The sequence below is a fragment of the Carex rostrata genome, chromosome 25, assembly GCF_964058835.1.
Source record: "Carex rostrata chromosome 25, lpCarRost1.2, whole genome shotgun sequence".
NCBI classification, from domain to species: domain Eukaryota; kingdom Viridiplantae; phylum Streptophyta; class Magnoliopsida; order Poales; family Cyperaceae; genus Carex; species Carex rostrata.
This window is the reverse complement of record NC_135942.1, coordinates 6,170,198-6,195,027: the sequence shown is the minus strand read 5'-3', so window position 1 is coordinate 6,195,027 and position 24,830 is coordinate 6,170,198. Positions and strand designations below refer to the sequence as shown.

The 24,830-nt window shown below is 35.5% G+C and overlaps 2 protein-coding genes, 1 long non-coding RNA gene and 1 pseudogene across 4 annotated transcripts; 1 reads left to right on the top strand and 3 right to left on the bottom strand.

Annotated features, from left to right (window-relative positions):
- Window positions 1-3,544: 3,544 nt before the first annotated feature.
- On the bottom strand, window positions 3,545-11,981 carry HCAR (coenzyme F420 hydrogenase family / dehydrogenase, beta subunit family). The gene is made up of 19 exons (XM_078326459.1): window positions 11,841-11,981; window positions 11,649-11,751; window positions 11,453-11,537; window positions 11,089-11,200; window positions 10,652-10,736; window positions 9,665-9,706; window positions 9,257-9,335; window positions 8,601-8,652; window positions 7,773-7,835; window positions 7,259-7,356; window positions 6,713-6,748; window positions 6,571-6,632; window positions 5,709-5,736; window positions 5,349-5,428; window positions 5,093-5,162; window positions 4,936-4,993; window positions 4,542-4,606; window positions 4,360-4,454; window positions 3,545-3,755 (listed from the first exon to the last, which is right to left on the bottom strand). The coding sequence occupies exons 1-19, from the start codon at window positions 11,917-11,919 to the stop codon at window positions 3,674-3,676; spliced, it is 1,374 nt and encodes a 457-aa protein (XP_078182585.1). The 5' UTR covers window positions 11,920-11,981; the 3' UTR covers window positions 3,545-3,673.
- LOC144576173 (uncharacterized) lies at window positions 3,762-4,453 on the top strand. Its single transcript, XR_013518612.1, has 2 exons — window positions 3,762-3,905; window positions 3,996-4,453. It is a non-coding gene; the product is annotated as an uncharacterized LOC144576173 (long non-coding RNA).
- Window positions 11,982-14,588: 2,607 nt separating the features above from the next.
- LOC144543678 (putative serine acetyltransferase 1) lies at window positions 14,589-17,202 on the bottom strand. Its single transcript, XM_078292030.1, has 2 exons — window positions 16,447-17,202; window positions 14,589-15,440 (listed from the first exon to the last, which is right to left on the bottom strand). The coding sequence occupies exons 1-2, from the start codon at window positions 16,890-16,892 to the stop codon at window positions 14,957-14,959; spliced, it is 930 nt and encodes a 309-aa protein (XP_078148156.1). The 5' UTR covers window positions 16,893-17,202; the 3' UTR covers window positions 14,589-14,956.
- Window positions 17,203-20,276: 3,074 nt separating this feature from the next.
- On the bottom strand, window positions 20,277-23,258 carry LOC144543963 (histone-lysine N-methyltransferase family member SUVH2 pseudogene; annotated as a pseudogene). Its single transcript, XR_013508111.1, has 2 exons — window positions 22,500-23,258; window positions 20,277-21,398 (listed from the first exon to the last, which is right to left on the bottom strand). The product of XR_013508111.1 is annotated as a histone-lysine N-methyltransferase family member SUVH2 pseudogene (transcript).
- Between the last annotated feature and the right edge of the window lie 1,572 nt (window positions 23,259-24,830).

The following is a 24,830-nucleotide window of genomic DNA, read 5'->3' as shown; positions in this document are numbered from 1 at the left end:
CTGAATCTTTTCTTGATCTTGAACAGATTATCAAATATAATTACTCTTGTAATTATACCGCGCGCTGATAATCTTACTCTATCAAGGGGCCCAGTGATGCTATAACTCGTATAGAGATACGAGGGACAAGTAGTATTCTTGGCAGACTATCACTTCCTCAGCTAAGCTATATATATCGAAATGCTACCGTTATGACTGCTTTTTACGGACAGTGTTAGATAACACTCACACATATATATTTCTTAGTGGGAACGATAAATACCTCATACTTTAGAACGTGACACTGAATGAGAAACATTAATGACACGAACACAATTCTATTTAATGTCTCATTCGGGGTCTGTCAAATACCATGTTCCTAGAACATGTATCTATGTGATTAAAATGACATCTCGTGTCAAATGGTTTGTAAAACTTAACCATCTTTTAATCCACATACTAACCTTATAGCGGTAATTAGTGTTCCTGCTAATTACCTTGGTTAGTGACCTTTTAAGATTAAGAGTATATATCATCTATATTATGGAGTTTCACAATTTCAGTCATGAACTCGAAATGATCCATAAATTCAATAATACTCAAGGCAACAAAATGATATTAATCATCCAATTGATGAACAAAGCTTTATGATAAATTATCGTATTATTGACTTCTAGATTATTACAAACTAACACTCCCAACTCCCAAACAGATTTACAATAGCAAGCTCACGGCCTCTCTATAATTTGTTATACTTGAGGGTTGCCTTATCATATTTCATCATGACGATATCCCGAATATGATTTATAGAAAAGCACACATCCCTTCTAATGGTATTATCAATCGCAAGGGCAACCATCTCTGATGTAAGCTGACAATGATCAGTACGTGTTGCCGATACTGTGCACGTATGGGGAATTGCTTGTTTGGTAATATCCAAGATTTTGAAAGACCGTTCTGCTTCGCGCACACCTTAAATTTACAAAAAGCATCTCTGCACATCACCTCGTAATGTCTAGGTTCGCTTCTAAGAACCTTGCACTCACAATTCTTTTCAAGATGAAACTCATTGATTGCTATCCTTAGAGTCGTTTTCGACTCATAAACTACACCCTTAGCCAATGGATTATCGAATGTTTTTTTGGATATGCCAAAAAAATCGACATCTGTAGGCCGAAAACCGGATATGTCATTGAAACTGTCAACCGGATGTGTCATATTTTCTCGACCAGTTATCGAGTACTATGATTGACAGGATTGCATTTGACGGGACTGTGGTTGTGACTGGTTGGGCTGACCAATATCATCGTCGGAACCCGATGACTCACCGGAGAGCATCTCACCTCCACTCTCTAAACTATCAGAATCAATTGCATCCATAGGTACATGCGAATAATCACTTACCTGTCTGCGGACCACACTGGTACTGGGTGGGGGTCTCATTGGTAGATCCATAGAGTGCCGACCGGTACTAGGTCGGGATCTAACTGGTATTGGGTCGGGATCCACAAGATTCCGACTGGTACTGGGTCGGGGTCTAACTGGTTGATCCACAGAGTTGCTACTGATACTGGGTCAGGGCCTCATTGGTACATCCACAGAGTGCCGATCGGTGCTAGGTCGGGATCTAACTGATATTGGATTGGGATCCACAGGATTCTAACTGGTACTGGGTCGGGATTAAGGTTCAGGAATATGACTGGTATAGTTCGGTTCTAATTCTACATATAACTCCAGAACCGATAACCTTTGTGGAAAAGACGGCACAATTCCTAAAATCATTTCGAGCCATTGTTGGTTCATTACCGGTACTAATTGGTAGTCACGTTGGCCATCGGTGGACATGTTAAACCTGGCTTGGATTTCCATATTTGCTTGATTAGAATTGTACCCAACAAATTTATAAATCTCATTCTGAAGATAATCAAAACTGTGGTTCACGGTTAGCGGTAATTAGTATTTAGCTCGGGTACTGTAATAGACCCCGTCATCATTGTATTGGATTTCCCCTCCAATAAAAATTTTCACACAAATAGTTGTCATTTTTAGTTTCAATTGGTCTGGCAATTTAAAAAATAACAACATATAAGTAATTAAAATTTGTCCGGCCTCTAAAAAATATTCTAGACCATTTTGGATATTCTAAAATTATTCCACACCATTTTTGAATTTTATAAATTAATAGGGCAACATTCTAAACTATTTTGGAATTCTTTTTAAATTATTCTAAACCATTTTGGAAGGTTCTAAAAAATTCTAAATTTTCTGGACAATATTATAAAAAATAAAAAATATATTTTGGAATGAACTAATTAATTATAATTAAAATTAAAATTAAAATAAAGAAAATAAAATAACCTCAATCGAAGAGCCGATCGATCAGACAGTCAGAGCTCCGTAAGGGATCCGAAAAGGAAAAATGTTCCTAAAATAATTCTAAATCATTTTAGAATTTTTTAAATTATTCTAGACTATTTTGGAAATTTTTAAATTATTCTATACCATTTTGAATTTTTTTTAATTAATAGGACAATATTCTAAATTTAAATACTTATAAATTTTAATAAATTAAAATTAAATAATTATAAATTTAAAATAATTTAAAATTAAATATATTAAATTTATATAATTTAAAATTAAATAATTATAAATTTAAATTACAAATTTAAATAATTTAAAATTAAATAACTTAGTTAGAGAGAGCTGAGAGTGAAAGCGAGCTGAGTGAAAGCGAGAGACGATACTCTGCGGTTTTTATAAACGAATTCAGTGCGAGTTCGGAAAAAAAATTTCCGGATTCTAAAACCGTATAAAAATTTTCCGGTTTTAGAATTGAGTTTCCGGAAAAAAAATTTCCGGTTTTAGAGGTTAATTCCGGAAAAAAATTTTCCGATTTGGGTACTTTTGGAAATACGGTAACGAAAGAGTTATTTTTTGAAATTTAATTTAAATTTTGGATTTAAATAAAAAAATCGGGCTTAGTTAGGTTCAGAACACTAATTCTTCTCGTATATTAGATAGGTTTTAATTCTGAGATCATTGTGTACGGAAATTCTTCTAAGATTCTTATAACCTCGTCAAATTCTTCTTTTGAAAAAATAAAGGATTGGAGTTGAGGACCCACTCAATGACAAATGAATTATTCGGATTCAGTTCGACGAGATCAAAAATTTATAATTCAGAAATAATTTGGGAATGATTCGGAATTATCCAAATTAGAGATCTCAATCCTGCAAGAGAGAGAAAAAAAATCAAAAAAAAAATTATTCTGAAAAAAATTCAGAAAAAGTTCGCAAATAATTCATAAAATTTGGAAAAAAAATCGTAAATTCGTGAATTATTTGGATTTAATTCGATCAAAGTTCGGTAAACTGAATAATTCAATATTCGGTTCGAAATCACCAAAAAAAACAAATTATTCGGATTTAAATTGTGAATCTTGTGACTATGATAGCCCAGTGATTTCCACGACACAGATAAACCAGAGGATCTATTGGATTGGATCAAGCGAGATTCTTCAAGGAATCAAGACCCGGTGTTAAGGCCTTAAGGGAAACCATTCTCAAAATATGAAAAATTAATTCTTAACAGAAAGATATTAGTGACCGAATTAATTACAGAGAGTTCAACTTGAGTTAACATAAATGTCACATCAACCTAAAATAACTAAAGAGACAGTTTCACAATTGAACTATCATAGCATCCTTTCAATTTGTTGATCTTTGTTGTACCTCTCCACAAGTTCCTTTGCGTATGACGGGATATGTCTCTCAGCTCTGTTAATCACAGTACCATTTTGCATTAGAAACCATCCTTATTGAAATTGATATCAAAATAAATATGCCTTCATAGTTGCATAATCCAATTTCATTACATCAACATAAATTCATTTAAAAAAAAAATTATCCATTAACATCAGATTGGACGTCAACAATTCTATACAACAAGAACCAAGTAGGCCAATAGCCAGGTTAAGAGTTAGTAAACGCAAAAGCAGCCACTTTTTAGCATTAGAGTGGCAATACAGTGGACAATTTAGGTTTATTTTGGCTAGGTTAGCAATCTATTCCAGTTTATCCGTTTCTTTTGGAAGATGAGGAAACTGGGAAAACAAAATTTAACTTCCATCCACCTTTTCAGTGGCTATTAACAGGAAGACCATATTATACAGATACAGATCCAGAACATTTTAGGACCAAAATGAGAAGCTCCAAAATTAAGGTAGGTTTCTGTAATATACTCTTTTTTAGTTTGCTTGTTTTGTTTGGCTGCACAATACAAAGTTTAGCAGCTTAGGGTTAATTGAGGCAGAATTGAACCTAATTGAACTGTCAGAGCCAACCCAGGATTAATTGGGCTTAATTCTAAATTGATTTTTACCTTTGTTTACCCCAACTGCGGTTCACATAGAGATAGTTCCGTATTGTATGGTAATCTAAGGAGTAGCGGCCAAATTCCAAACCTTTAGGACCAATCTGCAAAATTGTTACTTTTTGGTTAGTTCTGCAGGATACTGAAATACTTTCTTGAGGGAAGTGATAAAGTTAAGAAGAAAAACTTACCAGGTTTAGCAAAAATGCAATTACATTACCAACAAATCTAGGAGCAGGCTTTTCAGGACCAGTTCCTGAAATTTTACAAGATCTTTATTCAAAAGTTACTGACAATGCCATGCCTACTGGAAAACCTCAATATAACATGTAAAGCCATGCAAAACAAGAAATGCCGAGAATTATCAAGAAACACTTGAGTTAATTTGGGCACAAGCCAGGATGTAAACACTACCTTTGCTTATTTATTAAAAAAAGAAGAGCAGGAAAGCATGTTTAATATCCTTCAACAAGTTACAATATTTGCATAGATACCACTGTCTTACATGGAACATATAATTATCCTTCATGCAACTGATTAATGTAAAACAATTTTGGGTTCATATTAAAGTTGCATGAAATTTACCAAGTTTAGCAGCATCATCAGCTTTAACAGTTTCCATCACAAAGGGCTGTCTCTTACCCTGTAGTTATCTCACTTTGTAACCACCAAGTTTATCTATCTAACAAATGTGTAAAATTTCAAGATTTGGGAAAAGAGATTCAGAACAATTATCACGTACAGAGCTGATAGTAGGCGTGACATCTAGAAGATTCTCCACCAATTTTAGCATTTCCCGTCCTCTCTCATTCCTGAACTTATAATTATTAAAAAAATTAAACAAAATATTGATTCTGTATATAATTAAGCCAATAGATAATCGGTACGCACGAACTAATTTCTTCTAGGTAACATGGAGATTCTGTAATCATGCCCCTCTAAGTTCAGGCATGCAGATATGACTGGTAAAGTTAGAAGTAGTCTATGAATGATAATACCTGACAGTAATATATTGTGGGTGCTCAGTCATAGATAGTCCTGAATACTTTGGCACCCCCATATACCCCACCACTAAATCCTGAAATTTAATTAAGCTATTAAAAAGAACAAGAAAGAAGAAAACACAGCTTACACTGAAATTTAACCTAAGAGAACATATCCAACATTGATCACCAACCAAAGATTGCACATAATATTTAGTGTACATATACCATACCATTATCTTATAGAAGAGAAACATTTTCTATATGCTTGTTTATGCAAAAGTTTGGATGGTTGCTAGCAGAGTTTCTTCCATTCAATACAGTATACAAAACCAACAAGCAAACAAAAACAACAGAGTGGAAACAAAAACTGACCGCAAGAGCATTTGTGTAGTCAAAGCAGCTGCAAGATGAAATTAGAAAAAAGGATATGGGATATTAACAAATACATATTTGGTGATAACCAACAAGATGTTTTCAATGCTTATGTTGATGAATATACAACCAATTAATATCTAATGCTCATGCTCCCTGCCACACATGTCACTTTGTTCACAGTTCTAGACTCCTCTAATTTTATAACAAAGGGCTGTTGGGATTCTTAGTCAGGAACTATGGTTCTTAACAAAGATAATCAACTAATTAATTCTCAAAGCTTTAGCTAAGGTGATCATTACATATTTTTAATAATCTAAAATATGTCCAACCGAAGACCTTATTTATATTGTTTTTCTCCCATAGATTCTTTTGTATCCTTCACAGATCTCAAAAGTACGCAGCCATGCAGAATGGAGGCATATACCAATATATAGTATTTCAAGTATCAGATGCTCCTACCACTTCAATCAACATTACTTTGACAAATGCCCAAACTACCCCTCTGACTTCCTCTCTTCATGATCAGTGAGGAAGGAGGGTTAGGTTTGGGCATTTTGCAGGAATTTGGGAGGAAAGTACAGTGTGTATATTTTTTATGCTTTCTTTCATCAGACATTTTGGGGCGTTTTGCATGGTACGGACCAAAGAAGGTTAGTCCTATTTTTTTTTCCAAAATAACTTGTGAATGAGAGAGGGAGATGGTGGTTGATGTAGTTTGATGTCGGTGATGTTCTGGATGTAGAATGATGGATGTTTTTTTATTTTTTATATTTAATCAATGAAAATTATACTTGGCAGTCACTGCCAAAATTTCAAAAAGAGAGAGAGAGATATAGTTGTAAAGTTAAGCATTGTGTACCTATAACATGATGGTGCAATGACATCAACTAGTTCATTTGCTGGGAGACAAAAATAAGGAACCTGCTTCAATTTTCTGATTTAAAAAAAAATCTCTAGAAGTTTACAATAAATCAGAATAAAATACAGAAGAATTAACACACCTCTTCAATATGCCCATCTAGATGCTTCAAGTGAACCTGCAAGATATTATCATTATTACACTAAATTCTGTGTGAAATGCAACTAGCAATTCCATCTTTACCCTTCATGAACTCAATTTAACATGTGTTGCTCTAGAAAAAAAAAATTATACACCCGTAACAAAATATCAAAACTATTTATGCATCTTTACTAATTGTTTCTCCGTAATGAACAAAAAAGAACACATATTTTTTTTGGGAAATTGATGAAGAACTGGCAAAGAATATAGGAGACATTTCTTATAGTTCTTTTACAGGTGAATGTGAGCTGTATTTAGTTTTAGTTGATTTATGATTCTGATAGGGAATATCGAAAAAAAATACACATCTTAGTAAAACAGAAAGAATGATGTCCACTGCTGATCTTTTACAGCATTCTATGTGGAGAATAAATGCAACCCCGGAATTTTAATGGAATAAATAAGCAAAATTTTCTGAATTAGCAGGACATGTAGAATATACAAGGAGATTATGCTGGCTGACAAAAAGTGGGAAATCTTTTCAAACCTTGTAATCTTGCATGAACTCATAATGCAATACTGTGTCTGGGTCACTGCTAGCAGCCTTTAAAAATTTGTCCAGCCCCTCACGAGTTCCATTGTCCACTAAAAGTAAGATTAGAAAGAATGGTAAAGAAAGTATTAAATCACTATCTGAAAGTATGATCAAGTACTAGCTATGAATTGAAAGTTATTCATCACATTTGACTGAGCTAACACTAAAATAGCATTGTATTATCTTAAAAATTTATATACTGACAATTATCCATGATACAGCATGCAATACTAAGTACATTACTAATTAAAGAAAAAACATTGTGTTATCTTAAGAATTGAAATAACCATCCATCCTAAGAAAGATGGTGCCTGACAAAACAATAGCACAGCATACAATTGGAGGACACTAATGGTAAACAAAGACAACAAATAGAAATATGATAAGGTTTGGAAAAACTGGCCGAGCAACTCAAAATTATTGATCTTTGAGTCAAAGCGTACAAAATGGAAAATTACAAAATTACCGCAATTTGTGCCAAGTACGTAGAGTTTCTCCAAGCCAAGATATTTCTCAACAGACCTTAATGCTGCAGTAAAGAAATAAATATGTCAGCATCTTTCAATAATCATTAGTTATGACATAACAAAATTAAATATTCTAGAGATAATGAAATGGCTTTGAAGTATCACCCTTTTGTTTTTTGCTCCACGGGTACTATAGTTTCCACTTTGGTCCTGAAGCATTTCAATATATACCATTTCAATCCTTACTGTCATACTTCTGTAAAATATAGATGATAATCCTGGTCAACACTGAAGCAGAATGAACCATCTATTTGATTGAAAGTAAAGGAATTGTCCAAATTTCAATGATGGGGACCAGGACCAAATAGTAGAAACTGAATGTTTAGGACCAAATCCGAAACTTCAAAACTTGAGCAGATAAAGCAGAAATTCATCATATTTTAGGGATCATTTGTGCAATATACTTTGTATGGAAAATCTGTTAGAACGCAGGATTTGTGGTATGAGGAGAGAAATAGGGAAAAGGAAACCCATCCCCACTAGTGACAGCTGGCTCTTGGTCCAATGCAACCCCTCCCCTTCTGCACCAGCACCAATCTCCCCCAAATAGTACTCTTTACCTAACATCATCAACCCACCCCATTGCAATTATTCTCTGTTACTTTGTTTCCTCTTTCTATCCACATAACCCACTCCTTGTAACTCTCTATTTTTATTTTTAATAAAATTCTAAGTAGGCAAAGCCTACTTTCCTCAAAAAAAAAATATATATATATATATATATATATTTTCTAAACTAAGGTGTTAAGCATGATATTATATGTTACCTTGGACTTGGCAACCTACACCACAAAAAAGCAACCTCTTTACACCCGCCGCCTGAGAACAAAACAAGGATATGGTATGCAATTTCAGTAACTATACTGGTTGACCCTATCTATATACAAATGTAGCAGAGATGGTAGCAGCACATGTGGAGGCTGGCCGTTACAAATTATGCCGGATTCAGGTTCATTGGTGGCAGGTACAGGTACAGGTACAGTGCAGAGGCAGAGAGGTGGTGCTGGTGGGAATATTTCTCTCCTCTTTTCACTTTATCTTAAATTTTATTTTATGTTTGGTTCATTGGTTAGTTAACTACTTATTGTTGTGAATTCATGGATCAGTTAATGTCAACTATGACAACATGTAAAAGTAACTACCAAGGCATCCTGTACTGTTTACCATACCATACTGTCAATGTTCCAACTTTAAGTATTAACAGAAACCTCCACATTGCACCATGTGAAGCCTAGCATGCTAAAAGATCAATAGCACTAGTACATTTAAAACCAAGAGTCTTCTTTCTATTTTGTTAAGAAAAAAATCTATGCAGTGTTGTCTTGAAAGCCAATGTCAAATTGCATGCTGCCTCTTTTTCAAGCATATTACAATATGCAGGACAGACAACAAACGATGCAAAAGATAATATGGGGGAGTGTACCTCCACAAGAGCAAGAGTATCAAGGTTGGGAGACAGTGTTGGCTTCACACCTTTAGCTTTGTAAACTTCTTCTGGTGTCCTGGCATTGCCAAAATGTTGCAAAAATTGTGACAAACTACTTGTTATAATGGAAAGACCATGAGATTTCAGACAGAAACAACATGTGTATAGAAATTCTAAAAACAACTCCACTTATCTGAAAGGAGAAGTTTATCTCCTATTAGTGGTGGAATACCTCTTAACATATGAATCTACATGACTAGGAACTAAAACTGACAATACTTGATATCCAAAAAAAAAAAAAGGTGGGACAAACAAACCCTTCAATTTTACAAAAAAGCTACAAGCTAAAAACTTAAAAATAAAATAACAGCTTGACATTGTCATGTCAGATTAACAAATCCATACCTCGCTAAAACAGGTCTTGGAGAAAGTCTATCCTCGGGATCACTGCTCAAATATAAATTACACCATTAGTTACAATGAATGAAAATTTTCACCGAGTTTGTTGCATTGAGGTGCTTGTGAACCATGAGAAAAAAATATGTTTCTTGTAGTTGCAGAAACCAACCAAATATGCTTCTCTTTTTTTATTAAAAAATAATAATAAATATGTTCTTCAATTTTTCCAAATAACTAACAACTGCTAGGTTGTGTTGTAGAAAACGTATAGCTCTTCAAATGTTCGCAATTTGTACCCATCTCATCTTACAAGCCAAACTAAATGAAATCAAGCCATTTATATTATACATTGGCATATCCAAATGTATGGACCGGTGGTTACTTGAACCCTTCTTTCTTTCTTCCAAATATGGTTGTTTTTGTTGCATTTTTCTTTTTGAGTTTTTTAACAATATTTTCATAGGTATTCCCACTTTGATCCCCAGTCATGCTAAATTTCCACTATCAACCACCAGCCAGTAATGATATGTACAATTCAAACTTACAAGGTATCAAAATCATAATTGACCCCCTCTAGAAGAACTTCTGTCCCCTCCCTGGAACCTAGGGTTGGTTTTGAAGTTGGCCCAAATAAATTATGACAAAGTTCAGTCAAGGTAACATGAAGTGCAGTTAAGTCTTTTTGTCTAACTTAACCTCACTCTTTTTGTTATGGTCAATTATCATTTGCACTGTATGTTGGTTGTTGACATTAAGAATGTTGTATCTTGGTAGCCTGTATTAGTTGATAAACAAATTATTTTGAGATAAAATAAGGGTCAGGCCCCTATTCTACTAATTAAAGAAGTGTAACAAAAGCGCTCATGAGTGATGAGCTATATAAATTAAAACAAGTTGAGAGAGAGAAGGAAAAATAAATAACAGAAAATACAAATTGATATACATCATCTAGGAAATGAAGAGTATTCTCATGAGTAATAAGTATATTATTACCTTTGAACGCAAATCACAGCTTCAACCATCTTTGATTTCAGCATTTCAACAGCTATTGTTGTTACAATTCCTGTCCACTGAGCTCCTGACATGCAAAGTGACATACAAAGAGAATCATATACCAAAAGGCTTCATTATGTTCAGCATGTACCTATCTGAGAGCTATAATCCTAGACACTGGTACAGTTTGGTAAGCTAGAACACAATACATAACAGGAACTGCACTATTGTGACTGAATTTCCTTGTTTCGATTTGGTTTGTTTCTCTTATTGAGAAATTGAAGGGTTAACTGGGAATAAATTCAGCTTAAGATATATAATTGCAGAAAATTGATGGTCAATTTAGGCAAAATAGGGTCAAGCAGGGACTACTATTCTGGGGCATCAATTATTGTAACTTATTGGGTTCAATTTCAAAATTTGGGACTAGAGCATACCTTCAACTGGTTTTTTCTTTTTGGCATATAAAAGTTTTTCGTGAACACCAAAGTAAATTTCATCATCATCTTGAGCATTTCTACCCCTCCCATGAACTTGAGGTTCCAAAACCTAAACGGAGCAATGAAAAATGAGAAAAGTTCTAAAAGTACAAGTGAAAATTTTGTGTGTAAAAAAAATTGCTCATAAGATATTCAGAACCAAAAAGACACAAAAAAAAAAAAAAGTTGCTTGTCAGTCCACAAATAGTTTGGGAATTGGGGACTAAAAAATTGTCTAGAATGTTCAAAGATGGTATGAAATACAATTGTAACTCTCTCTTGTGATCTCTTCCCAGTATTTGTGTAAGTGAGAGAGAAGTACCTCAATCCTTGACATGCCATCGCCAAGAAAAGCACACGCGTTCTTCACATGCGCTATATAGTAGGTATCACAAAGCCCACATTGACTACCGAAGCAAAAGAACAAACAATGAAAAAAAAAAAAAAACAGTAAAATTATGGAATACAAAACAGAAACCCACATAATTGGAATTAAAAAACGAAACTAAAATAAGTACCTGCAATGATCTTTTGCTGGATAAACCCCACCAGGACGAATTGGCTTTGATTTATTCCTCCAATCATCTCTTATCTTCACCACTCCAGGTCCAGGCGCGCTCTCTGTCGCAAGTAGAACAAAGACAAAAGGATCATTGAAATAACAAATTTGGAATCTAAGCAAATTAGAGCCTGACATAGAAATTGGGGACCTTGCGGGGAAGAACTAGAAGAGGCTCGAACGGAGAAATGACGAGGCAGTGCTGAGCAACGGTTGAACACAGATGCCATGCTGAGGATAAGCGGTTTGACTCCTTGCTTCCCCCGCTGATTTTGAGTATAATTGTATAAGCTTTTTTTCTAGGGGATTTTCATGCATACCCCTCAAAAATCTGAAATTTTGATTTCCCCTCTAAAATGCATAACATCGTATTTATTGATTATTCTTCTAAATTTAAAAAATTAACAAAATTACCCAATAACTGAATTTTTTTTTTTATTAAAACTTGCTTTAAATTTATAAAGTAAAGTGTAAAAAAATGTACCGTCTGCTAATTAGATAAATGGTTCATTTTTCTACTTGTAACATATACAAAGTGAATTTTAGATATATGTTTGTGTGTGCGCTACAAATAAGAAAATAAACTATGTGTTCTTAAAACTGACCGATTAGAAGGCTAATTACATCTCTTAAACATGCTACACTTTTTTTTTTAGAAACCGTACTACATTTTTTTTATTTTGTAATAAAGGTAAAATGGATATTTTTAAAAAAATAGAGTTTTAATTCAATAAATTTGTAAGTTTTCAAATTTAGAAGGGTATATGATATTATAAATTTTAGAGGGAGAGATACGTAATTTCGTACATTCCTCTCTTCTTCTAAAGAAAATATCTTTTCCCCCGTTGCGTGTATCTATCATCAGTTTTGTTTTGCATCTATACAACATTTTATCATTCTTCAACATTTCCTTTTCAATTTGTTTTTACTCTTTCAGTGTTCATGAATAAATTCATCTTTGTTTCTTACATTTTATCTAAAAAACTTTTTGTATTACTGTTTAAGAGATATTAATTATTATTATTATATTAAATTATGAACAAAGACAGTTCTTTAATTAAATAGCCGACACTAAAAGTAAGGCATTAGTGTCGCATTTTTATTAAATAGCCGACACTAGATTTTTTTTTTTTTAAATAAATTTTATTATTTAGCCAGCTACCATATATTTTTGCTAGCCTATATATAAAACAAGCAGTCTGAAATAAAGATATCAAATAACACATCCTAATTTACAAATAACACTCACTAGATAAAATATCACATTTACAAAATCAAAGTTTATCATTATTCAAGACACACAATTTCATAAATCTAGGAAGTAAGCTTAGCTCATGTAAGCCCTTATTGGTACCTCTAAAACTCCAAAATGACCTCCTGTGACAGATCAGTCAGTGCAGACTTATCACAAGTCCAAACCTGAAAACCAAATACACAGTCAGATAGAAGACTTCACAACAACCAGTTTATAGCTAAAATATGCATTTTTAGCATTTTTATTCGATTTTACATGATTTTCCAAAGTCCACCTTTCAATAGACCAATAACAGCTGAATGAACTTCACAAGATTTGATCAATAAATTGAATCAAACTAACCAAGTTATCATCAGTTAATTAGAGTAGAATGATTTCTACTGATGCATAGAAACTCCTGAAGAGATAAATAATTTTGAAGATATATGCTCAAACAATTTATAACTAAGTATTAATTGTAACAACTTGCACATATGAATATGCTCAAACAATTTACTAGCTAGGTATCAATCGTAACAACAAAAATACAAAAATGCTCATCCCCAAAGAGTCAGAATAATCAAAGCCAGTAAAAGGTACCTGGACCAGATTATAGAGATTTTCTTGATCTTCTTCAGCAAAAGTCTTGCGGACATATGCAGAGTTGTCATCTGAACTTCTAGCTTTGCATAATTTATTAGATCGTGCTCCAAGAAGCCCTCCAAAAATGAACCCTTGCTTGTGCCCCCACCAGTCAGCCTTTATTTCCGGTACAACTGCCCATTTGAACAAATCTAAAATGAAAATCTTTTTTTTCAACTATTTTGTTCGTTTTAAGTTTTTAACTCGGCAAAACAAGATTATTATAAATAGACCAATTGACAGCAGAAAACTATAATTAAAGAACCATGGATTCATAATCAGCCATATATATATAATATATTATTGGACTACAATACCCTGATACGCATCTGAACTCCAGCTGACGTGTCTTAAAATTTAAATATACAAATCTTGAAAAGATATATTCCAGAGTAATGCTTCAACATACACAACTTATCTTTGGAGTAAACATTCACAAAGCTGTTGTTCCCCAAATATGTGCTATGCAGAAATAAAATAGTATAACTCCGGGTATCTTAATATGTTGAAAATTGCCATTATCTCCGTATTTCAGACTGCCATTTTGGCCTCGACTAAATCCTATCATTTAAACCTCGAATTAAGCCTGATTTACTTATGACCGTCAACCCAGATGAACATATATTACGCAGTAGAATATATAGCTAGAAACACTTAATAAATTAAAAAAGGATTTATTTGCCCAGCCTAGTCATTGGAAGTTTGGAACCACATTTTCTTCCATGCCTTATTTGAATGATCACAGTTGCGTCATTGCGTGAATGGTGAAACCATTCTAGAATTTGTACAGAGTTATTATTAATTACAAATTAGCGTAAACCAGTTGACTTTGTCAACTTCAATTTTTAAACAAAAAAGGATAGATACCACCCTGGACCCTGGTTATACTGTGTAGTCCGAGATTCATTTAATAATAGTTCTTAAGAAGTGATAAAAAAATTATTAATCCAAATTTAAAAAGATGCATAATCCAGTCTTCAATTTATGCAGTCCAGATTCATTGAATATCAGATAGTCACAGCGTGATCGAATACCAGTTCATTCTTTATTTAAAGTCTATACAAAATACATAACTCCTATTTCCTAACAATAACTGTTATAAAATACACCAGTTTACATCGCACAACCTTTCCTATTTTTTGCTTTTTTCCCGCCCAAAGACTGACAAAAAAAAGGCAAAGCTCAAAATACTGCCCTTCATTTCTATCTTCTCAACATCTTCATCTCTTATCAAATATGATTGCATTTTCTATAGTTGATTGAGGAAATGTCAATACTCAATGATAAATAATTAACCACAAGCTTAATAGCCAAATAGCCACAATGCCTGCACAAACTCACACAAAGTGAAGAAATGCAAACAACGGTCGTGTCACTCCTTTTTCAATCTACTATATGGTATAATCACACCATTGTTGAATAAACGAGGTATGATCCATGGTCTCTCCCGGAAACACATCCCCATCCCCTTCATCCTTCACTGGCTCTCCCCCCGCTTTCCGTCCGATCAATCTCGCAGGATTCCCAACAGCTGTTGCTCTAGGTGGCACATCAATCAAAACCAGTGATCCTGCCCCAATCTTGGCACCTTCACCAATCTTGATGTTGCCCAAGATGGTGGCCCCAGCGCCGATCAAGACCCCATCGCCGATCTTGGGGTGGCGGTCGCCTACGGCCTTGCCAGTGCCACCGAGTGTGACATGGTGGAGGATGGAGACGTTATTGCCAATGACCGCTGTTTCACCAATCACGACACCGGTTGCATGGTCAAGGAGGATGCCCTTCCCGATGTGTGCTGCTGGGTGGATGTCGACGGCAAACACATCTGCGATGCGAGATTGGAGGGCCAGTGCAAGCGGTTTGCGGTTCTGGGTCCTGAGGTAAAGATAAATGTTTTCTCAGTAAGAGACAACAAGGAATTAAGAATGACAAGTAATGCATTTAGCTGCTTGAATAAAATAGAATATGCTGTTGCATAGAAAGTACTTAACATTGAAGACAGATACAGATCCAGAAATGAATGTTGTTAATAAACTTAAAAAAAAATAACCCAGGACAAATCCAATAGTTATTCGCTTACAAATAGGTGCCTTAATAAGCAAATGGGTTCATGCAACTAGCAGGATGGTACCAGTTCACATTGTTTTGTCCTCTACCAATATATGCTGGTATAACCTATGAACCTGCACCTTAATGCTTCACAGGGTCTAACTAAACCTACTGTTTCACCTGATCTAATGACACACTAATGCATAAATGAAATAATCCTCCAAAGTAACTACAATAGATTCCAACAGTACAACAGGCAACCATTAATAATTAACTAGTTTAGGAAACATCATTTTCAGAAATCTGTTTAACAGAGAGCAATGAACAAACTTCGATGAAAATTTTATACTAAAATGTCTTATGATCCAGAAAAATTGGTGAAACAGTCACTTCCTTTATTAAAGCAGTAACTTTAAACCTCCTTTTCAGCTTAAATGAGGTTCACAGTTTTTTTTTTCTTTCTGTTTAAATTAAAAAAATGAAGCTGAAAATAACCCTGCATAAATCAATTTTTTAGAGCCACAAAAATCCTCAAGCTATTATCATTCTGATGACTCTTATTCAAACAGCTGAGATGAGCACTCATAAATCATCAGATTAAAATTTATTTTCCTCACAAGACTTTTTTTTACTGTTTTTTAAAAAGTAGCCGACGCTCCTTGTTTCATTTAACTCCTCTAAAAATCCTTAATCACAATTTATGAAAGCTTTGAATAAGGGCCTAAAGTTTGGATAATTAAACGAGATAGAATGAAGCTCAATATGCCAAATTTACGGTGATTTCCATATAAAAAATACAAGGAAAAGCAAGAATAAAACACTTCTCTCTTACCAGAGCACGTGGGAAACCCTGTGCGCCTGAATTGCAAGAAACCCCTTGTAATTCAACAAACAGTGCGAGAAAGACACACACGCTGGATCCCTCTGCTTAACCGCGATCAAATCCGCCACAGCAGCCAACCTGAGAGTGAGGTGCTCGGAGAAAGAGGCGACGAACAGGTCGTACAACAGGGTCGACAACAGAGTAGAGGAGCACAATTTGTTAGCGAGGTGGAAAGAGAGCGACCGAGGCAGAGAGGGATGAGAGAGGACGGTGGCGTAGAGGTAAGAAGCCAAAGCGGGTTCGGATTCGGCGTCGCGGTGCGCCACCGCTTTGATCTGAGACCAGACCCAAGACTCGTCGGATTCGCATTCGGGCGGGGGGAAGCTGGGAACCGCCTCCGCAGGGGGATTGTGCAGGTGATTGGATGTGGCGGAGTTGGATTGATCAGATGGCATGTTGTGGTGGTGTGTGGTGATTTGTGCTGTATGGATTAATGACAAGAGACGAGCGGTGAAATGTTGTGGCGAAGCGTTTATATAGGCCCCTGAATTAAAGGCTTAAAGCATCAGAGCAGGTTGGCGTGTGTGGGTGAGTGCGTGGTGCGTCGAGAAACGTCGGAGAAAAGGTGAAAACCAAATCCATGGAGGGTCCTCTCCTGTCACTTGAGAGCAAACACACGGGCATCCATGGTCGTCACAGTCTTTTCTCGCGACATCGTGCAAAGGACAGTAGAGGAAAAGGGGTGGTTCGGAGAAAAAAGAGGAAAACCAAGAGGAGGAGGGAGGGAGAGGGAGGAAGAGAGAGAGAGAGAGAGAGAGTCCTTGTGATCTGTGATTTCACAAATTTGGGTTGGGGTTCGGAGGTAAGAAAGAAAGAGGGAAACAGGAAGAGAAAGAGAGGAGGATCGACATTATAAACCGGAAATGAAGAGGGCTGGTTCGAACCATTATAAATCAGTCGGTTCAGTTTAGTTGGTTTTAAAAAATCTAAACCGAACCGATCTGATTCATTTAAACGAAAAACCGAATCATTTAAACCGAAATTTTTCGGTTCGGTTCAAAACCAAATAAACCAAACCGTTTGAACACCCCTAATCAGATACCTGAGGTGATCCGAATTAATTGGGAATGCCAATGGAATAGCATCCGAAAAATCAGAATCCGAACATGTGTTGAAACTTAATAGGACTAGAATTTGAAAGTTCTTGAAATTGACATTTTAATTTTTAAATTTGTTGGAACAATTTTAAGTGATAAATTTAATCTGTAAACCAATTTACTTTTAAAAATGATATTTAAAAGTGATTTGTTTATTGAAGATAGGGTGTAAATTTGAGATATCTCAGACAGAGGATACGAATTCCGATCCACCAACCCGCCTTACGCCCTTACCCAGCTCAGACCGCAAACAATTTCCCGCACAGGCCGCTCTCAACCTCTTATGGGCCTCATTTTCAGCCCAAACCCGCATTGTACCTAATTTATCTGGGCCGATTTTATTTCCTGGCACTCCTCTCTCATCTCGGCCTGTTTCTGCTTCAAATAAGGTCCCTTTTCTTCAACCCAGCCAGAGACTTTCCAAATCAATCAATCAAAAGAGGGTGACACCAGAAATGCATGCGTGGAGCGTGGTTGATCGATCATCTCAAACGCGTCCATTAATTTGAACTAGTTAATTGTACTTTAGATACATCGAAACGGGAGAGCGGGGCGTCCGACGCCCATCGGACCACTTTTGTGTTCGATTGATTTTCTTCATCGTCGGATCTGCTTTAGGATTCGCGCCCGCAATTTTGCGTCTGCTTTAAAATCCGTACACGAATCATAAAGCAGATCTGACGGTGAGAGAACCCATCAAACACAAAAGTGATCCGATGGCCATCGGACAGCCCCCTCTTCCCATCGAAACATGTTCCCTTATCAAAACAAAAGTGCGGTATGAGAAAATAAAGCACTTCTATGATGATAAATGAGGAGAAAAATCACAATTGGACGGATAAAAGCATTGCTGATGCGGCACTAATTGTGAGAAGCCTTGATATTTAATATTCTTTTTTTTAGTATAGATTTGTATAATCATATCATTATTGGATTATTTAATGTTAATTTTTATCATTTTTAGATTATATTTCGGAAAATATTTCAGTTCGAAATTAAATTGACGTAAAATATTAAATTCACATTTTGAATCAAGCTTTTACTTTTTGCACAAATATATATTGTTAAATCGATTGTTTCGTTTTATATTCTTCTTTTGAGTTGATGTTATCTGTTCTCCGAACATATGCAATTCAGATAGATTGCTTAATTTGGCAAAATAAAAAGCAAAATACTGAAGGTAATTGCGTACATATATACGTGTATATTTTGGTCAAAAATTGTTCAAAGTTTCATAGGAGAAAACTTCTAATCATATATTACCATCTACAATGTTTCATTCAAAAATTGAAGGGGATATTTTTTTTTTAAAAAAGATGAGGGTCAAGCCCTCAAATTTTATTTATGGTGACACAAGTTGTGCCATGGTTACAAGATTTAAATGAAAATAAAATTGAAATAAATAAATGAGAAAGATGAAAAGAGAAAATTGACAGATTGTAACATAAAAAAAAAAAGAAAAAAAAAAGAAGCAAAATACCCTAAAGGATCAGGAGCAGCAGCCAATGATTTTTGTATACAAGGTTACTGGTAAAATGATTTTTTTGCTGGTAAGGTCCTGTCAATCTTATGGAGGCTGTCACTGACCACATTTTAGTGGTAAAATGACAAGTAAAACGAGTAGATGGACACCACATTTTACTGGTAAAATTTATTTGACAGGTAACTCGATTTTTCAGCAAAACTGACACACATTTTACTAGTCATTTTTCAGCAAAACTGGAAGCCAAGTATTAATCAGCACGATAATATTTTAACTCCTACAATTACCAAGATGCCTGATTTACACAATCCAAAATCACCTAGAGAAAACTATTAATTCTTCAATAGGCACAAGTTCTACCTCTCCAACATATTTGACTATTTAAACATAAATAAATTAAGTTTAATACCTAATGCAGGATCCAGATTTAAGCAATCCTAGTGATTCCCCATGCAACAAAATTAAACCCACTCACAGCAAAATCATACACCCTGGTGAGATGCAGAAAGAAAATAAAGGAAGAGAAAGGGTTTTAATTATGTTTACTATATATTTATACCTCTACTCTCCATTTAACAAACAACAAGAGCTAGATCCAATTTTACTCTTCTCCATCAGATACGCCGCTGCATCCTGCATTCCTGCTATAAGGTTAAAATACAACTGATTGCAACAAAGGAAACGATATATCACAGGAATGTATATAAAAGAACATTGAATACAAATTCAAGCACATACAAAATAACAGGTCTAGTCTACCAGAATAATCTGAATAGGCAACTGGTTTAACCTAACATAGTTTATCTGAAATGTCAATTAAATCCAATTTTTTGAACCCAGAATTCAATTGGACACAATTGTAACCTAAACCCTGAAATTAATATGAATCTGGATGGACACAATGGTGATAGTTAAATAACTGATATGAAAAATGAAAAATGATAGCAACTTTAGCTGGTATTAAGTTGCACTGCTACCTAGAAGGGGCAGCATTCAGAATCACTCATTATGATCTCAAAATTGCTCGCCTCATAAAAATTTGTTTATGCTTAAAATCGGATAATCGGGATCACATTGTTGCTCTTTTAACAACGTGGGGTGTAGAGAACACGGGCTCATCAGGATGTGGGAATAATGTAACATGCTGCCCAAAAAGAGCATGTATATAAACAAAATAAATAAAAAAATGAATGAATAAATCACCAACCATAGTCGAGGGTGATATCCCTCAAAGGGGGGATATTCTCCATTGCAAACACTGCCATTCTAGGAAACTCAACATTGTCATGCGAGTACAGTACGAACTGGATGAACGCATTTGGGGCATTGCTATGACTAATATAGCTCGCAACATTGTTCCTTTTTGAGATATCTAAAATGTAACCCGGCTGTTTCTCCAGAGCAGGTGACTCAGCTGGCTTCCACTCAGGAAAGACAGCAGACAGGTCCCCCCAGTAATGCCACCTCGGAGGGAACTTTCTTGGGTCAATCAGAGTTGTTTGATATTCTGAACCTGGCTTAACCATATCTCTCAAAACCACATCACCACTGAATTCACATATGAATGTGCCAGCCGGGATTGGGTCAAGAGACCGTACCCCCCATTTGGTATCTGTTGACCTAAACACCTCCAATAGGTACCTCAAACCTTTCTGACTTACCCGGTTAGAACATGTGGCAGGACAATGACAACCATCCCCACACTCATACACGACTGGTCGGCCTTGTAATAAAACCCCGTTATCATATGCAAATGTGCCACCATTTCTATCTTTGCAGGAGCACTTGTCAGAGCAGGTCGAGCGGCATTCACATCCCTTCATAGCTGACTGTATTGAAGAAGAGCGGTATTCAGGGGACTTCAAGTACTCATACAACATGGGGTCATGCTTCTTGTCTACATCATTAAAAAATGGTACTGTTATTGCCTCCTTCTTACCAGATATATCTGGGCTTACATACCCAGATGGTACGGTTCTCTCTGCCAACTTAGCTTTTGTCTCAGCAGCAATACGAATTGTTTTGCTTCCTAATTGACATTGTCCCTGAATACGCAGCAACTTGAATTGGTACAAACGGCAGCCTGATTCACTGTTGCTAGGCCTGCAATCAATAACTCTGTACAAGCCGTCATACACGTAGAGCTTCCGACTAGAGTTGGGCGCAAGTGGCATACCTCGAATAACACGGACCTCAGTTCCATAGTACATGCTACGCTCTAGAGCTAAGTTGCCTCTCTCAAGTCTCTGGTCAGCTGACACATGAGAGTCGTTACGGCCTTTACCACCACTGCCTGTGTATAATAACACTTCGTCTCCCACCTGTCATAAAAAGAGGAAGGGCATTAGATGGAGTTTGCATTTACACCATGCACCATACACCGGTCTGGACCAAATATAGCAGAGCTATTTTGAGGGAGAAACTGCATGCATACGACAAAGCAAAGGTCCTATACTCAAGTCAAGGAAACTGCTATGATGCAATAGAAACAAGCTGGTACTTAGATCCATTGGAAGGGTCTTGTACGGTTTGTGCCACATCTATCCTGATTCCTGAAACTATAGGCTTCAGGATACTCGTAGCTATGAGCTCTCTCTCTTTAAATATTTTTGGTTCTGTTCTTTCTATGTTATATTTAAGTATATGGTCCAACTAAATTTTCTAATAGAAGGTGGGGAAAAAAAATGATAAAACATCCCTCTCTGTTTTAGGCTTCCAAAGTTGCGCTTGGTTATGTAAGGATACCAAATTGAACATTAAATTTTTATCAACATGAGTAGTTAGTGCTTAATTGCTTGTATTAGCACTCTAAGAATTTGATGGAGAGCTCTTTTTTTTCCTGCAACATTGCAACATTCGGCATAAATTCTCTCCTATCAAATCAACATGCAAATTCAGTATTAAGAGTAAAGTGTGCTATTTTTTTAATTGAATTTAAAAAGTAGAATTTAATCAAGTTCTTAATAGCACTAATACTAGCAATTAAGCACTCAATACCCATTTTGATAAAGATTGAGTGTTCAATTTGGTATCCTTACACAACCAAGAGCAACTTTTGAAGCCTAAAAAAACAGAGGGTTGTTTTATCATTCTTTATTCCCCACCTGCGAATAGAAAATGTGGTTGGACCAAATACTTAAATATAACACAGAAAGAACAGAACCAAAAGTACTTAGAGAGAGAGCTCACAAAAATATCCTTGATTAAACCACAGTAATGAGTTATGACTGTATCATAACAGAAAGCTATGTTTTTTGTACATCACTGCAACAAATTCCAAATAAATATAATATACTTTTTCCTTATGGAATCATAGTATAATGCACCCTCATGACCCAACAGAGGAATACTTTGCTCGTTTTCACATGTTTCTAAGATAACAAAATTAATTATATATAATGCAACAGAATGTGTTCTTATACCTCTCTGTCATCGTCATAGCCACCAGAAGCAACGACACTAATCGCAATCGGTTCCTTCTCTTTGACAAATGAACATGGTGCGTACCCGATGCCGGCCTGGGTTGGACCATGCAGTCCAAGGAGACTCAGCTCGGCACGGTAAAAGAAAATATCACCTATTTCGACTCCTGGTATGGACCCAAGAATCCGCTGGTAAGGCCGCCTGTACTGTATCAGCTCCAACCCCAGCTTGCGCATCTTACTGAAAGCCTTCATGTCAGAGCGGTCCAATTTAGTTGCCTCCCTGACATGTGGGTTCGTGATGTACTCAAGGTGGTAGTGGCACCTTAGTGATTCATACGCGATTCTTACTCCGCGATTCATTGCACGCCACTGTAGCATGTCTTCCTGGGACATGGCTTTAGTTTGAATCAGCTCCTTTGGTTGTTTGAGCCGCTTTCTCCCACGTTTCATCGGCGGTTCTTCCAGAGCAAGGGCATTCTCGTCATTATCTCCATGAGTGAGAGAAGACTTGTAAGCGGTGAGGTCCTCCTCTGAATCGTCGGATTCGGATGGAGCAATATGATTTGAGCGAATGTCGCTAAGCTCGGGTGAAAGAATGCTATCGGGCTTAGGAGTCGGGTTTTGGAATTGTATAGCGCTCGGTACTGCATGGTGTTGGAGCTGACGCGAGATGATGCCGAGGAGGTCGAGTGATTTCTGAGAGGGTGATGCCATTAGAGGGGGATGATTCGAGGCGATAGAGGAGGAAGACGCCATTAAGAAATGGTTTTTGGCATTTATTGAATCGAAAAGGGAGATGGATGGTCGACGTGAGGGGGCGGGTGCGTTGCAGAGTGCAGTCTTACAGTTACAGAGGACAAGTGTCAGTTCTCAGTGCGCCAGTGCCTACTGAAATTCATTAACCTAAGGTAACTCAAATTTTGAGTTTAGATCCGGACCGTCCAATTTGTTTGGCACAAATATTAAATGATTCTTTGCATTCCACCCGGACCAATTGATCTGATCTAACGCTCCGATTTCAATCTAAAAATTTGAGTTAACTCAGAGAATTTGGAGTCGTGCCTCCTGAACTAAAGAACGCCCATGGAACCTATAATGAGTATCATGACTGTTTGCACAGAAAAATTAAAGCAGACACAAATTTTAAAGCGGGACGCGTACAAATATTTAATCGTATTGGACAGTGATTGAACCCATCGAACCTGAGTTTTAACTGGCTTGTAGTGATAATGGAAGGAAAACTTAATTTCTTATTTGTTCTTGAGATCTTCCTGATTTTTTTTATTACTGCTGCAATACTTTTTTTTTTAAACTTATTTGTTCCGTAAGTTAACACTTTCCAACTCTTTCTTATTTTTGAGCTCTTCTTAATTTATATTTTGTTGTGATCTTTCAGCCTATTATTTTATCTGTACCATTAAAAAATAATTAAACATGTGGTAGTCAATCTAAAATATCTTTATTCTTAATACTTACTCTATCATTATTAGCGTTTTAAATTGAAGTGAAACGCTAATAAAAACGTTTAAGATCTTGTAAAATACTGTCATTGTTATTGTTATATTCCTAAATTTTAAAACATGATTTAATCCTTAAATTGATCATTTCGTCTAATTAAAAATTTTATTAGATTAACGAACGCTCAGATTTTATCTGAGTAATATAAAACGAATCTAAAATTTAGAAATATAAATCAAATCATGTACATAACTAAATAATTAAATTCTAACTAAAAGTATAATTATACGAAAAATTTTCTTACAATTAAATTATATATTTTCTAAAACTTGTTCATTTAAGAATTTCAGAGATCTAATTGAAAATGTAAAAACATACAAATTTTCGTACGAATAATTTTATATATAAATCAAAAAATTTATTTATTTAGGAATTATAAGGAAGTGATTTGATAATTATATGTGTGTGTACTATCTGATATTGAATTATTCATATTTTAAAAATCAAACTATAAACAAAATAAATATAAGAAGAAATTAACAATTACTAAATTACAAATAAATCTTAATACAAGATTAACAAAATAAATTTTTGTTTAATGAATTATACAGAGCCACATATATGGCCTCACAGTTTCATGCTACACGGTTTTATTTTCCTTTTTTCACTCATTTTATTTTACTTTACTTTCCCTATTGTTTTTGTTCCTATGACGGATGGGCCCATTTCTCTTTGATTTCCTCCTTTGCTGTCTTCCTTGGACGAGAAGGAACCGGCCCTTCCTCTGTTTTCTCTTCACCTTCCGTACGTGCTCCCATCCCATCTTCATTTACTTATTTATGTACTACAAAGTCACTTCCATTGACTACT

Bases quoted from the DNA above. Each gene is read 5' to 3' on its own strand.
- HCAR (XM_078326459.1), bottom strand. From the start codon at position 11,919: ATGGCATCTGTGTTCAACCGTTGCTCAGCACTGCCTCGTCATTTCTCC. The intron at 7,836-8,600 runs GTAACATATAAT...TCTTTACTGCAG, and splicing joins TGTAGGTTGCCAAGTCCAAG to CATTAAGGTCTGTTGAGAAA. The intron at 7,357-7,772 runs GTAATTTTGTAA...TCTTACTTTTAG, and splicing joins CGTACTTGGCACAAATTGCG to TGGACAATGGAACTCGTGAG.
- LOC144543678 (XM_078292030.1), bottom strand. From the start codon at position 16,892: ATGCCATCTGATCAATCCAACTCCGCCACATCCAATCACCTGCACAAT. The intron at 15,441-16,446 runs GTAAGAGAGAAG...TCTTTACCTCAG, and splicing joins AGGGTTTCCCACGTGCTCTG to GACCCAGAACCGCAAACCGC.